General features: G+C 37.5%; 1 protein-coding gene across 2 annotated transcripts in view; it reads left to right on the forward strand.

Annotated features, from left to right (window-relative positions):
* Window positions 1-18,328, forward strand: part of SATB2 (SATB homeobox 2) — a 190,404-nt gene that overhangs the window by 107,681 nt on the left and 64,395 nt on the right. Inside the window, exon 7 of one of the 2 annotated variants that reach the window (XM_042480085.1) lies at window positions 14,586-14,798. The exons of the other annotated variant lie outside the window; for it this stretch is intronic. Within the exon in view, the coding sequence (XP_042336019.1) occupies window positions 14,586-14,798 (213 nt within the window). The remainder of the gene's footprint in view (window positions 1-14,585; window positions 14,799-18,328) is intronic. 2 annotated transcript variants of the gene reach the window in all.

An 18,328-nucleotide genomic window follows, 5' to 3' on the forward strand; every position in this document is an offset into this window, starting at 1 on the left:
GACAGGCCAAAATAAAGCTGCTTCAGGTCACTTTGGAAGTATGCTGCTTCAATGATGCATGTGTCCTAAGAGTCCGGAAGCCGCACCAAAGCCATGATCCAGTCCTAAGGACTGCAGTGCAGCTTTGGTGCAGCTTCCAGACTCTTAGGGCACATGCATCATTGAAACATCATACCTCCAAAGTGACCTGAAGCAGCTTTATTTTGACCTGTCTGTATAGGGCCTCTAACAAAAATATTTGGGCTTCTAGATTTCAGAAAGGCTAGTTAAATTGTAGTTCCCATAGGTTCAAAGTTACACATATATTCACTTGGCATGTTATATGGTGTTGTGTTTCCTTGCTTAGTCAGGACAAGCTCCAGGTGGAAAATGGGAAAACAGAGAGACATTGCTTAGTACCTTAGCCTCTGGTCAATTTCAGCTCAAAATCACTCCTCTACAACTTTTTTTTAAAAAAGTTATGGCTATCTTTCCATTTGTAAGTGACAAAACAGCTTGGAAGAGGATATGTTTTTAGCTGGAGCAGAACGAAAACAAGAGAAAACAGCGTCCCCTATTTGTCTATCTATCCTGTTTTGGATAATTAAAACCACCGAGGAAGGAACCAAAGAACTCATGTAATGTGTAGTTTGAGCCTTAGGGTGTATGTGTGCAGCAGTTTGGTATAAAGGAATGCTGGGGAAGAGATGCTTAACCATTTCCTTGCCTTCCTTTTTTTAAAACTTCCCTCCATTTCTCTACTTGCTATAGCTCTTCCCCAAGAAAATCAATCAATGGATTTTTAAAAATAGGTTTGCACGTGTCACATGTGGCATATTATTTCACACCGAAGTAATGTATATGGAATACGTTGAATGCTTGCAGGTGTGTGTGTGCATGCTGTTGTTTTATGGTGCTGCTATCATGAAGGTACAGTGGTACCCCGGGTTACGAAATTAATTCGTTCCGCCGCCGCTTTCGTAACCCGAAAAGCATTCGCAAGCCGAAATGCCATAGGCGCTAATGGGGAAAAGCCGCGATTTCGTGCGAAATAGCGCCGAAAAGCACCAAAATTTTTTTCGTAACCCAAAAAAACATTCGTAACGCGGAACAGTTTTTTTAAATGGATTTTTTTCGTAACCCGGAAATTTCGTAAGGCGGCGCATTCGTATCCCGGGGTACCACTGTATTGCTTTGCACCAAATGAATAAGTAATGCAACAAATGAATACATCAAAATTATTTTTTTTCCTGTGTTTGCATGTATGTACATGAGTGTTTTTGTAGGCAGTTGTTCAGATTAGCCTGCCACAGCTCCATTCTTGAATCCGAAAGCATTACAAGAGCAGGCCAGGAGTGGCAGCAAAGATGGCAATTTCTTCTCTCTGTTTATCTCCCGAAGGCCTGTTCTGCACACAGCACAGGGCAGTTGTCTGTTCTACTAGATTAATGATTTTCTTTGGCATTGCCATGTTGGAAATGCCATGTTATGTGGGAACTAATTAACATTGTAGCATATTTTCATTACTTCCTTTCTGCTGTTAAATTTATAAGATGACTATAGCCAGCAAAAACATTCACTTTGAATCAACATGACTGAATTTTTGGGGTTAGCCTTGAGGATATCAAATAAAAATTATAGTGGAATGCATGAGTACTTCCTTTTTAAAATGCTGCTTTTAATTTGGAAAAGCATTTCATCCCTTTGGGATCTTAACCTGTTCTGTATGTATATGTTAAGGCCAGTATAATACATGTAGATTGTATTGACACAATGATATATTTTGAACTTGAGCAAGAGGTCAGCAGTAATATTGGTTTTATACACCTTCTCCTACTGTTACAGAATAAAATGCCGTATTTTAGCAAGATTGTTAAATCTATGTTGATAGTATCCCAGCCTACAATAAAAAAAGAAACAAAATCTGTGACTATTCACTGTCAGAAGCTAAATGGTGTTGGTGTAAGATTAAAATTACTGTATATACTCAACTATAAATTGAGAAATTTATGCTCAAAATTCAACCCTAAAATCCTGGGTTGACTTATACACAGGTCAATACAGTAATAGTGCTTAGAAAGATCCTGAAAAAAGCATCATCTCGTGTGCCTCAGCAGTGATTTCAGAAAGAGCTGAAGGCAGGGAGTATGTTTTTGTGTGTGTGTTTGTGAAAGAGGTGATTCCCTTCCTGATCTGATATTAATGCCTTTTTTTCCTCGCCAAACTCTACATTAAATCCACTTCTTTCCCTTCCCCATCTGATGTTAAAATGTTCTCCAGCACCAGGAAATTCTTTGATTTTGACCCTAGAACCTTGCTCAACTTATACATGAGGTTGACTTGTATATGGCTATATACAGTAGCAAAACTGTCACTGAAATGGCAAATACAGACTAAGGCAAATAATAATAATAATAAAATTTTTATTTATATCCCGCCCTTCCCACGATCAGGGCGGCTTACATCACGTTAAAAACACAATCAACAATTACACAGATTTAAAATACACAAGCAATAAAAATCATAACAGACAAACTAAAAGCCCCATAGCCCAACCTCTTGGCCACGGAAGAGGAGGGAGGCCCACAGGGTTTTATTCGGGGAATGCTGCTGTAATCTTTCCAAGAAATCACACATGCACTATATTGTCCTATAACATTTAAAGATGAAATCTCTCTTCTCCATGTTGTGTAGTGGAACTTTATTCCTTTGCCATTGGAAAGGAAAGACTGGAAGGGGAGACAGCTGAATTGGGATACAGTCCTTCATTCCAATTTTTTTATCAGAGGTCTGAACTGGCATAATGGTTTTGTAGCACATTACATATTTTAATAGCCATTTTTCATTGCATTAGCATATATAATGAAAGTATTTTCGACAGAATCAACATTCCTAACTGGAGGATATATTGGTTCAACACTTCTCAGACAATTAATGTCCTAATGCCTGACAATTTGAATACATTAGTTTATAGGTGTCCAAATGTTAAACTCCCTGACCAGCATGACAATCTGTATTCCTCTGATTTCACTGTGGCTCCACTATCACAACTATGTGACTTGTGCATTTATATCTGAGTTATTAATGTTGTACTTGCAGAATCTGAGGAAATAGATTGTAATTCACAAAAGCTTGTGCAAAAAAAAGGGCTTAAAGGTGTCACAAGATTCTTTTCCTTCTTTATTTTTTTTTTACTTTCTTTAATTCTTATACTGAAACAGACTAACTCTAAACCTCACATACCACTTTAATTTTTTATGGTATATCAGTCTGTTCTGATGATTCACTGAACCCATTTATATTATTATGTGAAAAGAAAGTTACTGTTTAATTTCAGAATGACTTTAGCAGAAAAATATATATTCATTAGTATTCTAAAAATGCAGTCTGTGTATACTGTGTTGGAGTGTATTGGAAAGCACAGATGAATTAAGCCTTAGAAAAGACAACAGAAGAGAAAGCAAAACAGAAAATAAACAAAATGGCGAGGAGAAATACTGGGCCTATAATAAAAAGAGATTAAGGGATCCCAGCACCTATAAGGCTTCTCTGCAATTTAAACCCATTAAAAAAACTCTTAACAAACTAGCGTTGCACATTTGCTCCATTAGAATGCTAGGTCTTGTTTCAAGATAAAACTTGGAGCAGAACTCACTGACTTGAATAAAATTTACTCTTAAGAGTTCAGTGTATCACTCCAGCGGTTTGCAGTGTGTATGTGTGCATGTGTAGTTGTTGTTACCACACACTACGATTCCGTAAAACAACCCAAATGCAGAAAAAGATGTACTGTACTGTATTTCAAAACTTTTGAAGTGCTATAACCACACACAGACACACACATGAAATTTATGGTGCAGGCAAAATCCATAGTTATTTTCCCTACTCTGTTTTGAAATATTTCTGGGGATGACATGAGCCTTTTTCTGATCTTTTGCAATTACTGAGTTCATGCAAGTTGACTCAGTGATGACATATGTGCAGTATTTGCAGACGGTCCTAGATTTTATGCATATGACATTCTTTGATATGGGTAAGGAGGAATGGAAGCCTGAGTTAAAAGTATTACTTAGCAGGATTTTATGAGAAGATTCTCCCACTGTTGCAGAAAGGTGGTATACAAATGAATATATATATATATATATATATATATATATATATATATATGTTTGAAATGATCAGTTTAAGATTTTATTGTACTCCAGGTTTTAGATGGTCCAAACAGGCAATTCATAGCCATCTTAGAAACTGGGTGAAATCTGGCTAATTGTAGGTACATCTACACTGTAGAAATAATGCAGTTTGACACCACTTCAACTGCCTTGGCTCCATTCTACAGAATCCTGGGACTTGTAGTTTTGTCAGGCATCAGCACTGTTTGCCAGAGAAGGCTAAAGATCTTGTAGAATGGCAAATCCCAGGATTGCATAGAATGGAACTAGAGGACTTAATGTGATGTCAGACTGCATTATTTCTACAGTGCAGATATACCCTAAGACATAGTATGACAGCTACAAAGTATTCCCGCTGGAGCCCTGAGAGTGAACAAGTATGTTTATACCCAGGAGTGAAAACAGAGCAGCTTTCCCTGCTTAACAAGTATAGTTGACCTTCCATATTCACAGATGCTTTATCCATTTTAAATAAGGGACACCATTTTACTATGCCATTATATTTAATGGGACTTGAGCATCCATGGATTTTGGGATCCACCAGTGTGTGTGTGTGTCATGGAACCAAACCCCAGCAAATACCAAGAACCTACTATAATTTTGTTTCATTCACTACTTAGTTTTGCCTTCAAATCAGGTTTCCCGATGCATGAAAGCTCTTAAAGAAATTAACTAATAACTTTTTATTAATTACCAAATGATGGGCTAGTTTTTAATCCTAATACAGGGTGCTGATATGTTGTATGTTAACCTGCAATTAGGTTCATAAAATATGTACTGTGGGATTTTTTAATAGATAAATTATTCTTTCATTTATTTTAAAGTCCAATGACCTACATATTCAGAGGCTGAAAACCCCTTTTGCTAGCAGTATTTCTCCCATGAGATCTTCCATCTGAGTAAATCTGTTAAATGAAGTAAAGGAAGCTTTGATCCAAACTAGGCTAAATCCATTGGAACAAATTGCTGACACTCACATGTATTGGGGATGGAGAGAAATGTCAAATTAGAATTTTGATTAGTTAAATCTAAGCCTAAAAGTTTTTGGGGATCAGTGTGTGCTTTTGTCAAAAAAGCACCTCACTCCTCTTTTCTGGGAACTTAAGTGGAATGTTAGTTACATTGGTCATTGCCCCAGAACTTTCCTTGCAATGACCTTTTATCATGGTACCTTTATGGCCTAGTATTTTTATTGTTCTAATATTATAATGTCTAGTCAGGGTCTTGCCAATTATGGCACCTGAGGTATCACTGACACCAAACCTTTTGTGTTTCTGGCATCTGGTGTGTGTATATTAAAAAGAACCAGGTCTCTCATAATATCTGTCTAGGGAAATAGTTTGCCTGAAAGGTAGGATTAGCATCCATAAAATACATTCATAAATAGTAAATATTTTTGGGAAATATGTGGAATTTGCAATTTGCAATTTAAGCAATTTAATTTTGACAAAAAAGTGTTAGTTTTTTTAATGCCATGATTTTGGGGTGTTTGGATTAGGATAATAATTTCTAGAACTGAACTTCAAAATTGTAAGTTTGGTAGAAATAATTGTGGCATGCAGTTTGTTATCCTTCTGTGCAACAGTAATACTTTTATTTAAATCATACAGTTTATTTAAATATTCAGTTTAATTTTTAAATATATGTTTATTTTAATAAATGAATCATGTCCTAAAACTTTATTGTAGGAGCTTAATAACAATAGGTAATTGTGCTAGTTCATTACTGTATGCTGTTTTAGCTACTTGTCAGATTCAGAGAAGATGTGAAAGTGAAGGTGTTACATATCTTGTGAGAGAAGTTTAATTGGGAAGGAGGAATAATTTGAAAACACAGGCCCGTTACAGATGGGCTCTTGAGGCGCCCCCATCCCGTGCTAGGGGTTGGCTGGGGACCTAGCGTCCACACCGCCCTCACCCATAGCACGTGATGGGGGCGTAATAATGGTGGTGCCCTATACACACAAATGCTGCCATTATTACGTGCCGGACGCATAGTGTCCGCACGTCGCACAGCGCTTATGACGTCGCGAGTGCGCCATTGGCGCCTTGCGGCGTCATAACCGCGGCGTGGGAAGAAGCACTATTTTGGGGCTTCTTTTTTGCTCCGTGCGGGAAGCGTGCGGTATGGCTGCTGCGGCTCCCTCGCAGAGCAACCAGCAGCGCCGGCAGACTGCCGCTTTTAGGTGGTCTGTAATGCGCCACAGTCTTGAAATAAAACTAACCAACACTGATATAAAACCAATAAATGTGAATTAATTTGAAAGTGACCAAAGGCAAACTGTGTCTTTGAAATATCTCTATGTCCAGCTGATGAAGCTGATGGCCTTCATATGTATTTAGATAAATGTAGACTCAGGTATGGATAGTGACATAGCTAGGAATAGCATTTTTTCAGGAAAATCCATGTTTTACTTCATAAGACTGACAGGGTTTTTGGTTTCTTTCTTTCTTTCTTTCTTTCTTCCTTCCTTCCTTTCTTTCTTTCTTTCTTTGTTGTACATGAGAAGTTTGTAATATGCCAAGTAAAGTAATTTAAGGGAATCTCAAGTTGTAATGCAGATTTTTAAGGAAGTATAGGTATTTTGATTCAGTGAATTTGAAATACACCAGTTTTCACATCTAATGCTTACTGAACTGAAATAAATAGACAGAATAAGAAAACTAATATATTACTTTATGGTAATATAATCACTACTACAACAGAACCCCCCTCCTTTTCCTCTAAAGCTCTTTGCATTGCCTAAAAACTAGATGGGAGCACCACTCATCTCTTTGGAGCAAATTTTGGGAGTGCATTGGAGATTGCAACCTGGAGAGAGATCACCCACTTCCATTTCTGTTGATGGAAACAGGCAATCATTGAAAATGTCCCACTAGGGGGATCCTGGACTTTATATGTAGCATGCAAAGTTTATCTTTATACATGCTTTCTCCCTAAACTCTCATAAATGCTTTTGGAAGCAAATGTTTTCCAGAGAATTTGGGAATTCAGAATGGCTGTGTCCTCCAAACCCAACAAGCTGTCATTAAACGTAAATGCGTTATGTCTAAAACAAACCAGCTTTATAAATAACAAACCGTAGTTAAGATTAGCTACTTTAGTATTCAGATGATGGCTTAATTGTAGCTACAGAAAAATTGAAACCAGTACTTCCATTCTCCTCCTGGCGGCCTTAGAGAAATATGAAACTAGATAAGACTACTGGGAAAGGCTGATTTCTGTCTCAGTTTTATTTTTATAGCACTCATTGTGATAGATTGTTTGATGCTGAATGAACACAGTCAATGTGTTACTTCCTTTCAGACAAGCTTCACTAAGGGCATGTTTCATTGAATGTACACGTTCCATTGAATATAATGCTTTGCATTTGCATGTGGTTAATCTTGCTCTTCCTTCAAAATTCCCCACAGGTACACAAATATGCATTGCCCTTCCTAAAAAGTGACACTTTAATAAAAAGAGAGTTTATTAAACTAATGTAATAGAAGAGTTTTCTTTGAGGAGTAAAACACTTCATTTTTAATAATAAAAATTGAATTCCCATCATTGCACACTGTATACATTTTATTCAAATCAGTCAGAATGCTTCCATTCTAAGGCTAAGCAGATATCTCCTGAGATATATATACATAAAGCATTGGTTAAATTAGTTTTAAGATTCTCACTCATGCCAATATGTGATAATGAATTAAAGTTTAAAGTAATACCAGTATTGAAACTGAGGACATGTTATGAGACATAATGATATAAACTGTAGCTATATTCATCTGCCTCCAGAATTTCATAACAGTTACATATCTGCCACTTTTATTTCTTTAAGATCAGGGAATATCCCATTAAATGTGTAAAAAGGAAAGAGAAGGAGTGTAGTGGCACTTTAAAGATTGGTTTTAGCATGAGTTTTGATGGATTTGAATTCTCTTCTTCAGATACATTGATGAAATGCAATTGTGTAGATGAATTGCATAGTTGTAAGCTGGGATCACAGTTAATGTCAGCTCCAAAAGTCAACTTTGGGGTTACTTCCTCCTGGAAAAATGTATTAAAGTGGCCCAAAGAGAAAAAAAAACATGTGAAATTGGTCTCATGGCATGAGCACGGGGCAAAAAAAATTAAAATAAATCAAAATATCTTTTGTGTGGGTATGCTGCAGGAGATGCAGCTCTCTGTGGTCCCCTGGGGGCTGGTGAGACCCCATAACCCAGCCCTATTTTTCAAGGATTAACTCATCCACTGGCTGGGAAATTGGAAATCTACCAGTTTTGCTTTCAGCTGCATTCATTCTCTTTTCAAATTTTGATTCCCCCCCCCCCCGGTATTGAATATAGTTTTATCAAATTTTGGTAACACAACTTTGCACTGGCCAAATTCAGTCAGTACTGCTGTTTTCCAGTTCGTAAAAATCATGTCCCTGATCTCCATAAAGATGTTTGTAATAGGAGAGCCTGGTGAAGAGATCCATTACAACGTGAAAGAGCAAGAATAGTGTTGAAAAAAAGAAACGAAAAGACAACTTTATCTCAGCATTAAATTAGGATTGAATGCATAGCTACTGAAATCCCAGTTTTTAATAACTGAGTATTCAGAGCCTAGGCCTGGGTGGATGAATTCATGAGTTTTCAATGAAGGCTAGTGGTGCCAATCTATTCCAGGTTTAAGACTGAATGTTAAAATAGCTATTTATTTTTATGTATTACTTATTATGGTATTTATACCCCGCCCTTCAGCCCTAAAGGCTATCAGAACAGAAGTACAGTGGTACCCCGGGTTACGAATTTAATTCGTTCCGTGGCGCCGTTCGTAACCCGAAAGATTTCGCAACCCGAAAAAGCCCTTTCGCTAGCGCTGGAAAGCCGCGATTTCGTGCCAAAAAGCGCCGAAAAGCACCAAAATTTTTTTCGTAACCCGAAAAATAATTCGTTACCCGGAACAGTTTTTTTCCAAGCTAACTTTTTCGTATCCCGGAAATTTCGTAACGCGGTCATTTCGTATCCCGAGGTACCACTGTATAGACTAAAACTCAGGTTGGATTCATCAATCCACTTCCACTGGCAGCACCAACCTTCACTAATTTCATTTTCTTGCCCATTCATATTTTTTTTAAACTAAAATTATTTCCGTCCTAAACATGGAAAGATTTTCATGTTTGGGTTTAAAGAAATAAAGAGAAGTTTCATAGCTAGCACCCCAAATATATTTAGAATTATCAGCACGGTCAACTTTTCCCTTTGGAAGCAAGGGTTTTTAGGGGGAGCCCTGGTGGTGCAGTGGCTAAATGCCTATACTGCAGCGAAAAAGTTGTGAGTTCAATCCTGCAGGGCTCCAAGGTTGACTCAGCCTTGCATCCTTTCATAGGTCAGTGAAATGAGCACCCAGTTTGTTGAGAGCAATTAGCTTACACATTGTAAACTGCTTAGAGAGTGCTCAGCACTATAAAGCGGTATAGAAATGTAAGTTCTATTGCTATTTTTATGTATTCAAATCTGATTAGGCTTTCTTCCATTTAATTAATCTTTAAAGGTCTTTTATGATACAGTGTGGAATTTTAGAAGGAAGCATAGGAATTTATATTCAATGTAAATGGAATTTTGAATGTTAATACCCAACTTGACTGTGCATAGCTTTGTTTATTATCAAATCCTATATTAATTAGCATGTTTTTTTCTCTTTCATCCTCCTCCTTCCTTGCTCTAAATCATCTTTGAAATGTTGTTTAGGTTGGAAGATAGTCTGCTTACAAATATGAGTGCAGAGAATTATTTGAGCAATAAATGTTCATTACAAGTCTTCACAGCAGAATTTCAGGCTGTTATCTTGTACCCAGCTTCTTTGAGTCCTTAGACACGTTGATTTTTTATGAGTTCAAGCATGCATAAAAGCATTAGGATTAGAGCTCTAGACTTGCATGACTCTTGCTTCTTAGTTTGATCAGTTTTTTTAAAAAAAACTTGTGGGGCATATCTATATGATAGTATGAGCTAATTTAGCCAATGAAATTTTATCCCAAAATATATGAATATTGTGGGTTACATCTTCCTGTTTGTTCCCTGTAGCAGAAACCTATTTTGCAGAAGTGAAAATAATCTCTAGCTAAGTACAGACATTTCTCAAAAATAGCAATGCTACAGTATGTCTGAATGGGCCAGTTCCCTTACCACACACCTGGAGTATATCACTTTAAAAATAAATTATGCCTCATTAAATTACAATTAAATGAAATCATGATCGTTTGCTTTTCTTGAAGGAAGATGCTTTGCATATTGAAAGTTTAATTTGCTGCAGGTGAGAAAAGGCTGAACAGATTATTTAGCATCACTTTATTTTTATATTTTATAATGTTGATTGTTGGTTCGTTGTCACACATCAACTCTACTGTGTGTAGATAGATTACATCTACGTTGACATATCTTTCATGATGTTTTGTTTTATCGACTTTGCGATCACTGTCTTCTATTTGCCTTCCATTGAATTAAATTTCTTACTTGAGACATTGGGCTAGTCTGTACGTAAGTGTACTGAATTGGTGCACATTTTTGCACATTTGTATTGATGGTTAATTGTATGCACTTTCCTGTGCAAATTTTCATCAATGCCTCTCTGTTCACCCTTCCTTTGCCAAAAATGTACAGCCATATGTATGGATGTGAAGCAGACGAATGACCACGGTTACTCTGGTAAAAACCATGAAACCATTTCCCATAGAATTTAAGGAGTTTTTCATCCCCCTCTCCCCCTAAATTCCAAACCTTTGCAAATTGCATGTGGTTGAATTACATTCTGTTTTACTGGAATGAGTATAGATGTGTAGAATAGCCCATTAATTTCTTATTAACAGGTATTAACCTGGCGGCTGTGGTTATACTTTGTAGTCTTGGAGTACTTCTGCAACCTTTCTTGAAAATATAAAATAGATTGTAAAATACCCCAATAATAAAATACTTGAAAGATTTAGAATCCCAAGCCCTGTGAAAGTTACCAAATTGAAGAATTAAAGTATGCAAAACTGTGTGTGTGTGTGTGCAAATGCATGTGCACAAATGTATGTACACATGTATAGAAATAGAACCATCTCAGCTTGGGGGTGTTTATTTTACATTACTTTGGAAAAACAATAACCAACAATAGTCACTCAAACAGTGTTCTGTTTCATGTGCTTCTAGCATGTTTCCAAACATCTCCAGCAATTAACTTGAACAATATATAGGGGAAAACAATGAATTGTATATACCATAATTCAGAAAAAATGTTTTTAGTCCTTCAAAGACTACTAGTTGCAGGCACAACAGTTTTTCTATGAATTGTGAGTAATTCTATGAATTGTGAGAAGCTGTGAGCATCTGCTGTAATATAGGCAAACCCCATTCCTATGTGTTTTATAAATGTCTTGAAATACTTTAGTATAATAACATCCAAAATACACAAAACAGTGATATCTTTATTGGGACAACCAAAATGGACAAAATACATGCTGCAAGCTTTTGAAGCTTCATTGGCTTCTTTATCAGGCAAAAGTGTTAAAAATCATACAAGAAAAAGAAAAATATGACTTTGTTAGTCACAAGCTTTTGTTTTGTCAATATCTTGTTGTTGTGGTTTGCAGTTAAAATGTTATGGATGGATATTCATGCAGACAGGCCACTTTTCCTTCTGGCTATGTGGGTTCTGTAAGACAAAAAGTCGTAAAAGTCCAGGAAATAAAATTTAAATTCTATTAGTGAAACAAAAAAATGCTTTCTTTGAGATCCAGGTTGTCTCTGTCTTTTGTGATGCTACATGCTCCTTTGTTAGGCAGAGAACATTGAATTTATCAAGAAGCCTTCATGCTTACTGTTGCATTAGGAAAACTTTTAGGTACTCTTTAAAGTAAAACATGACAAATGCAGTCCCATTTTTAAAAAAAAAGATTTATATTTGTCGAAGGTAGAAACCTTGGCTTCCTCTTTAGGATTCCTCTGTTGTGGCTAATATATGGTATCTTCACATCTAGAAAACATATCCAGACAACATGGCTTCCCCTAGATATGTTTTCATGAAATACTTTGGTATGCTTTGTTCATATTCTATGAACAAATTCAGTAAGAAAAAAACGCCATTAAAATTAATATTCTAATTTGGTGATAACTCTGTAGCACAGAGATGAAGAACTGATTGATTTTTCTGGAATTTTGAGTTTAAAAATGAATCAAATATGGATGAATTATAAAGAGCATTACAGTGATGATTTAAGAACTAAAGTGAATTATAACTTTAGTTCACTTTGTTCTATTGTTCTTAGCAGATCTTGAATTCAACTTGTGAGATATATCTGGTTAAGACTGTAAAAATGAAGGATATTTAAAAAATTGAATACATGGTGTATATAGTAGTGATATGTTGATGAATGGAAAACAACAGCTTTTCTTGCCAATAGCATATTGCGAACGTTTGTTAATACTTTTAATTTTAGGCAGCTGTTGCTTAAATTTGTATTCTTTGTCAGTGCTTGGCTGAATAAACTTTTTACAGGTAGAAAGTGAGGCTTTTGAATGTTTCTATTCTAGTATTTAAAACCAGTTTGTATGTGTACTCTACCCTCTTTTCCCCATCTTGTCTGGATCTGGTTACGTTAACTTCTTTGTGTGTACGTATGTGCCTTCAAGTCACCTTTCATGTTATGGCAATCCCATGAATTTCATGCAGTTTTCTCAGGCAAGTGATACTTAGAGGTAGTTTTCCCAGTTCCTTTCTCTAATATACAGCGTAAAGCACTTGTCCTCTTGTAGAGTACTAACCAGGGCTGACTCTACTTAGCTTCCAAGATCAGACACGATCTGTTGCCTTATTTTAAATGTAACTCCATGTAGGCATTTATAATTAAGTTGTGCAAGCTGTCCTTTACCATGCAAACTGGCATGGGACAGCCATTTCTCACCTAATATCTTCCTGACTCATAAGATTAGGCTGTTTGCCTCTTCAGAGCAGGAACAGTGCTGTCCCATGCTGGCTTCTGTTTGGCTTTACTAATAGGACTGACAACTGGGGATGACTGAGAATTAAATGCAGTTCATTTTGTTTAATAAGAATTTTATAAAATTGGTGAGTTCCTCCCCCCAAACATAATGGAAGGAATGGGAGGAATCTGGCATTTGAAAGAAAGAATATGAAAGAAAGTAGACCTCACAGTTTCACCCGTCCCCTCATAATTCTCTGAATATTAATCACCTGAAAGTGTGAGATTGACTTCTGGATTCCTCCTTGTTAACAGCTGCATGGCAGGCAGGTACAGAGTACCTTCTCTGTGCATGGAATAGCTGCTGTGACTATTCTGATAGTTGAGACTAATGTTCAGTTTTTGATATAAACTTATAATTTCCAAGTTTTGTCTGAATGGAATGGCAAGAAGTTAAGAAATTTTAAAAATCAGTGTCGGAAAAACATACACTGACTGAGTAGTCAAGCCCTACTCTTTGAGGACAAGGCTCAGTATTGGTCTTCTGGCCTTCATGTACTGTTTTGGACCCATTATTTTGCAAGGCTGTTGTGATTATTCTCTGGCAATGATCAACGAGCTATATATAGATTCCTATACTTTACTTGATATTCTACTGGATGATAGCACACAGATGGCAAGTTAGTAATAATAATTCTTCTAAGCAAAGATCCAAAGCTTATTTATGGTAGCCCATATTTCAATACCATCTTTATGTTGACCTTAGTTATTGGTCAGTAACATATATTTCCTCAAAGTTGTCAATTTATGCTGTATAAATCTGCTAGGTTTCTAAGGGCCTAGCAACATGTTATACTGTAAATAAACACCTGATTTCTTTCATGTAAAAAAATAAAGCTAGGCATATTTGATGGATAAGAGCATTGTCACTTCCTAATTTTCTTAATGAAGCATCAAGCAATTTTCAAATTATTAATTTCTAACAATGAATTATCATGAGGATTTTTCATATTTGCAGCATTCCCTCCTCCCCCCCTTAGAAAGACTTGACAGGTTTACAGTGAATGAACTGTAACATCCAAAGCCTGCCAAACATTTTTCTTCATGAGTCTCCTGTGCTGTTTAAATGTCTGGACTAAATTTACCAAACTTGGCAGATTCCTGAAGATGAACAGGATTGCCAAGTGTTTCTAGCCTAAAGCAGAAAGAGTGAGAGCACTAATAGTTCTGAAAATATTTGCAGGAGGCACCTGGCTATAATTGTAGCTTTACAAAAGGTGTCTTGCTACCCACCTGTCCCTTTGGCAACTCTATGTTCAGTTTGTTCTTAAAAGGAAGATAGAATCTGAACATAATGGCTCCCAAATAAATCACATGAGATTTATTTCTTCAAAACATTCCCTGTGCTTTGACATTTGAGGAAGCTTTCAGTTTTGCAACCTGGCTGGTTACAACAATTTTTTAAAAAAGACTTGGCCTTTTTGTTTAATTTTTTGAACCAGGGATTGCTATCAGAGATACTGCGTAAAGAAGAAGACCCTAGAACAGCTTCCCAGTCCCTCCTGGTAAATCTGAGGGCAATGCAGAATTTCCTCAACCTACCTGAGACAGAACGAGATCGTATATATCAGGATGAGAGAGAGAGGAGTATGAACCCCAATGTGAGCATGGTGTCTTCAGCCGCCAGCAGTCCAAGCTCCTCCAGAACCCCCCAGGTAAGGTTCAACCCTATTGATTGCTTTAAGAATTGTCCCACTATCCAGAAACCTCCAATCAGTGAGATCACTTGTTAGGATTTTCCCCACTTGTTATTCCATGCATCCAAATGCATCTTAGGTTGAATTTTTTAGGATTGAAATTGCTGCTCCCAAGAGCGTGTTTTCTTCTAGTAACACTTCCTGGGTGGAGTCAGTTATTAATTTGACTAATGCTGCAAATATAGAGAATGAATGTTCAAGCAACTACATGAAAGAATTCAAACAAGAACAAGTTACACACATAGGCTATGAACCCAGCTTCACAAGGCATCAGTGTTCATATGGAACTGCATGGAAACAATAGCTATCCCAGTTTTTTCAATACTGGAAATGTCTTCTCCTGTCTTCTCCACTGCACACTTGTAAAGTTTAGACAGTCACTGTTTTCTCTGTGAACTAGCGCCCCCATGTCTGGCAAAGTTTTCCCATTTATGATTTTGCCCCATGGTTGCCATACTAATAAGGGATTTGCTTCAGTTCTTCATCTAGCTGATGGCAAGTCAATTTCTCAGCAGCAACTAAAAATCAGATCTTACGAAGGCTCTTAGAGCTTACAGAGGCTCCCATAAACCAGTAGCGAAACATATTTAGAAACGTACAGTTCATCCAAAACAGAGCAGCCGAGTCAATTGTGTATTGTTACAATGAGTGTATTACACCTGCTTTTAAGGACTTTCACTGCTTTCTGGTCGGTTTCTGGGCCCAGTTCAAAGAAAAATTATTGACTTTTAACAGCCAAAATGGTTGCCCCCCTTTTTCTTGCATGAATCTGTCCATCAGAAACTTTATTTAGATTAGGTCCTTGGGTTTTAATGAGATTGGTGTGAAGGAGTGATAGCAGGTTCTTTTCCTGCTGCATGGAGAATGTCAAATGAAGAAGAATGAATGCTATGTGTCCCAGGATAATTGCAGCTTGAGAAGAAAACCAGTTACAATAGAGAGACATGTGTAAACCAAACTTTGGAACTAACAACTATTATTATACCCAAGGAGATCTGTGGAGCTGGCCTGTTGTGAGAACACTGGCTAAGGACAAATATAGTGGTTGAAGAATCTAGCATCAAAGGGGACAATTTCCAACATGGTTTCACTAAAATAAATCATGCTGAAAACCATTATTTCTCTAGTGATTTTAGAATGGATATGGAGAGAATGCAATATGCATATTCTTCTCCATCTGTAGATCAGAACTCTCAGGATGGTCATGAGGTGTATTGGGTAGGGTTCTCAGTGGGGCTATTTTTCATTAACTAGACAGGATGCACACATTTAGTGTGGTGTGGTCCCTTTCAAACCAGGCTTATTCCCCTCCTTGCATATCTTGCATACATTTTGTTCAAATACACACTGGCTTTATATACTTGTATTAGACACTGCAAATGAAAAATAAAATCTGAACTTGTTCATAGTTTAACTACTGTTTCAGCAGTTTTGTGTTGTCTGTTGAAGGGGGCAGTCTGTGGAGTCACAGTGGAACAATGGCCAGAGATCATGAATCCCAGAAAATCCAATATGCTGTCCATCACACTTTGAGGTTTTTTTTTTAATTGTATGGCTAAGCAACATACAGAGAGGTATACACATCATGGATAGGATCTGGAGGCAGCAGTAATATAGAATGTGCTGATGGATCATTTTTTTTTATCCCCAGTGCCCTGAAAATGAACACATCATTGACATTCTTGGGTTGAGGGATTATGGGGTGGTTGGAGCTGGACTGCATTCAGCACTACTGCAGTCTCACTTCATTGCCTGGTAAGCTTAGGGAGAGGAGTGCCACAAGGGAGATATTGTAGGAGCAGCTCAATGATACCTTGTCCACATAGCTACCTTCTAAAGTAGGACTGAAAAATTAGTTTGCAAGTGGTTCCTGAAGGACTGAGCTACGTTTACAGGGTAGTTTTGCTTCAAACATTTGAAAAAACATCAGATACATAATAAATGGTAGTGCATTGCTATCTGTTGTTGTGGATGATGATGATGATGAGGAGGAGATTATATTTATTTCTATCCCAGTTTTTTTTCACAAAAAGGAAATTCAAAGCGATTTACAATTTAAAAAATACAATTAAAAACATGCAAAAGTAAGCATTAAAATAGAATCAAACTGTTGCAGTATTAAAACACATCACTCATGAAAAGAATAAAATGCAGTTTAAAAATATAAAAGTGCTTAAAAACAGAACATGGCCACCTAGCCCGAAAAACCCACACCAAAAAAACATGCTTAAAAACAGTACAATTAAAACAGTTCAACATCTCCAGCTCATTCTTTGATGACTTTCTGTTTTTCAAGCCTGTCTGAATAAAAATTATTATCACATTACCAAAAAACACATGATGGGATACAGTCGTGTTTCAGAGTGCAAGCGGTTTTTATTGCACTCAAAAATGCTGCTGCTGCCATTGGATGACTGCAGTCCAAATGCAGCCTGGATCCCAGTCGTGCTTAGCTGGCTGATTTTCAAAGATGGGAGTTTCCCGTCTTCGAAAATTGGCCGGGCTGCATGCTGGTTGGAATCGCTCGGTGGCAGTTGTGGCATTTTTGAGCGTGATAAAACCCGCTTGCAATCCAAAACACAATTGTATCCTGTTGGGGATAAGACACTTTTTTGGTAATGCGATCTCCTTAGTCTACCAATGGAAGGACAACAAAAATTCTGACCAACCATGCTTCTGGTGAGTCTGAGAGATAGGCCTCTCCTGATGATCTCAGAGCCTGGGCTGGCTCATACACGAAGATACAGTCTGCCAAACAGTCTAAACCTGAGCCATTTAGGCTTTTATAGGTCATAACCAACACTTTGAATTGTGCCCAGAAACAAACTGGAAGCCACTGGAACCATTTCAACGGGGACATTGTATAGTCTTTTTAACCTGTCATAGGCGCTTTACAGACCGCCCAAAAAGGGTCGTCTGTAAACCTTTACAGACGCCATCATTTGCTGCGCGGAGGAGCCCCAGTGGCCAAACCGCGCGACTCCTCAGCACAACAAAAAGAAGCTGCAAAATGCAGCAGCTTCTTGCAGCACCCTTATGACGCCGCAAGGCGCCAATGGCGCACTTGCGGTGTCATAATGGCGCCGAGATGTGCAGACGCTAAGCATCCGCTACATCAAAATGGCGGTGCCCATGTAGAACGGGCACCGCCATTTTGTACACGCTCGGCATGTACTAGGGTTAGGGGCGTCCAGAAACGACGCCCCTTTCTAACCCTAGTACATGCCATGCACGTACTTTCCGCCCTTGCAGAACGGGCCAAAGTTAGTAGCTGTTTGGACCAGTTGAATTTTCTGAATACTCTTCAAAGGCAGTCCCAAGTAGAGTGTGTTACAGTAGTCCAAATAGGATGTAACTAAGGCATGTACTACCATGACCAGATTTGGTGTCTCAAAGTTGGTGCACAAGTTTGAGATGTGCAAAAGCATTCCTTGTCACTGCTTTATGAAAGTTGAACAAAACCTAAATGTATAAATAACAAAAAAGAA

The sequence above is a fragment of the Sceloporus undulatus genome, chromosome 1 (assembly GCF_019175285.1).
Source record: "Sceloporus undulatus isolate JIND9_A2432 ecotype Alabama chromosome 1, SceUnd_v1.1, whole genome shotgun sequence".
Classification (NCBI taxonomy): domain Eukaryota; kingdom Metazoa; phylum Chordata; class Lepidosauria; order Squamata; family Phrynosomatidae; genus Sceloporus; species Sceloporus undulatus.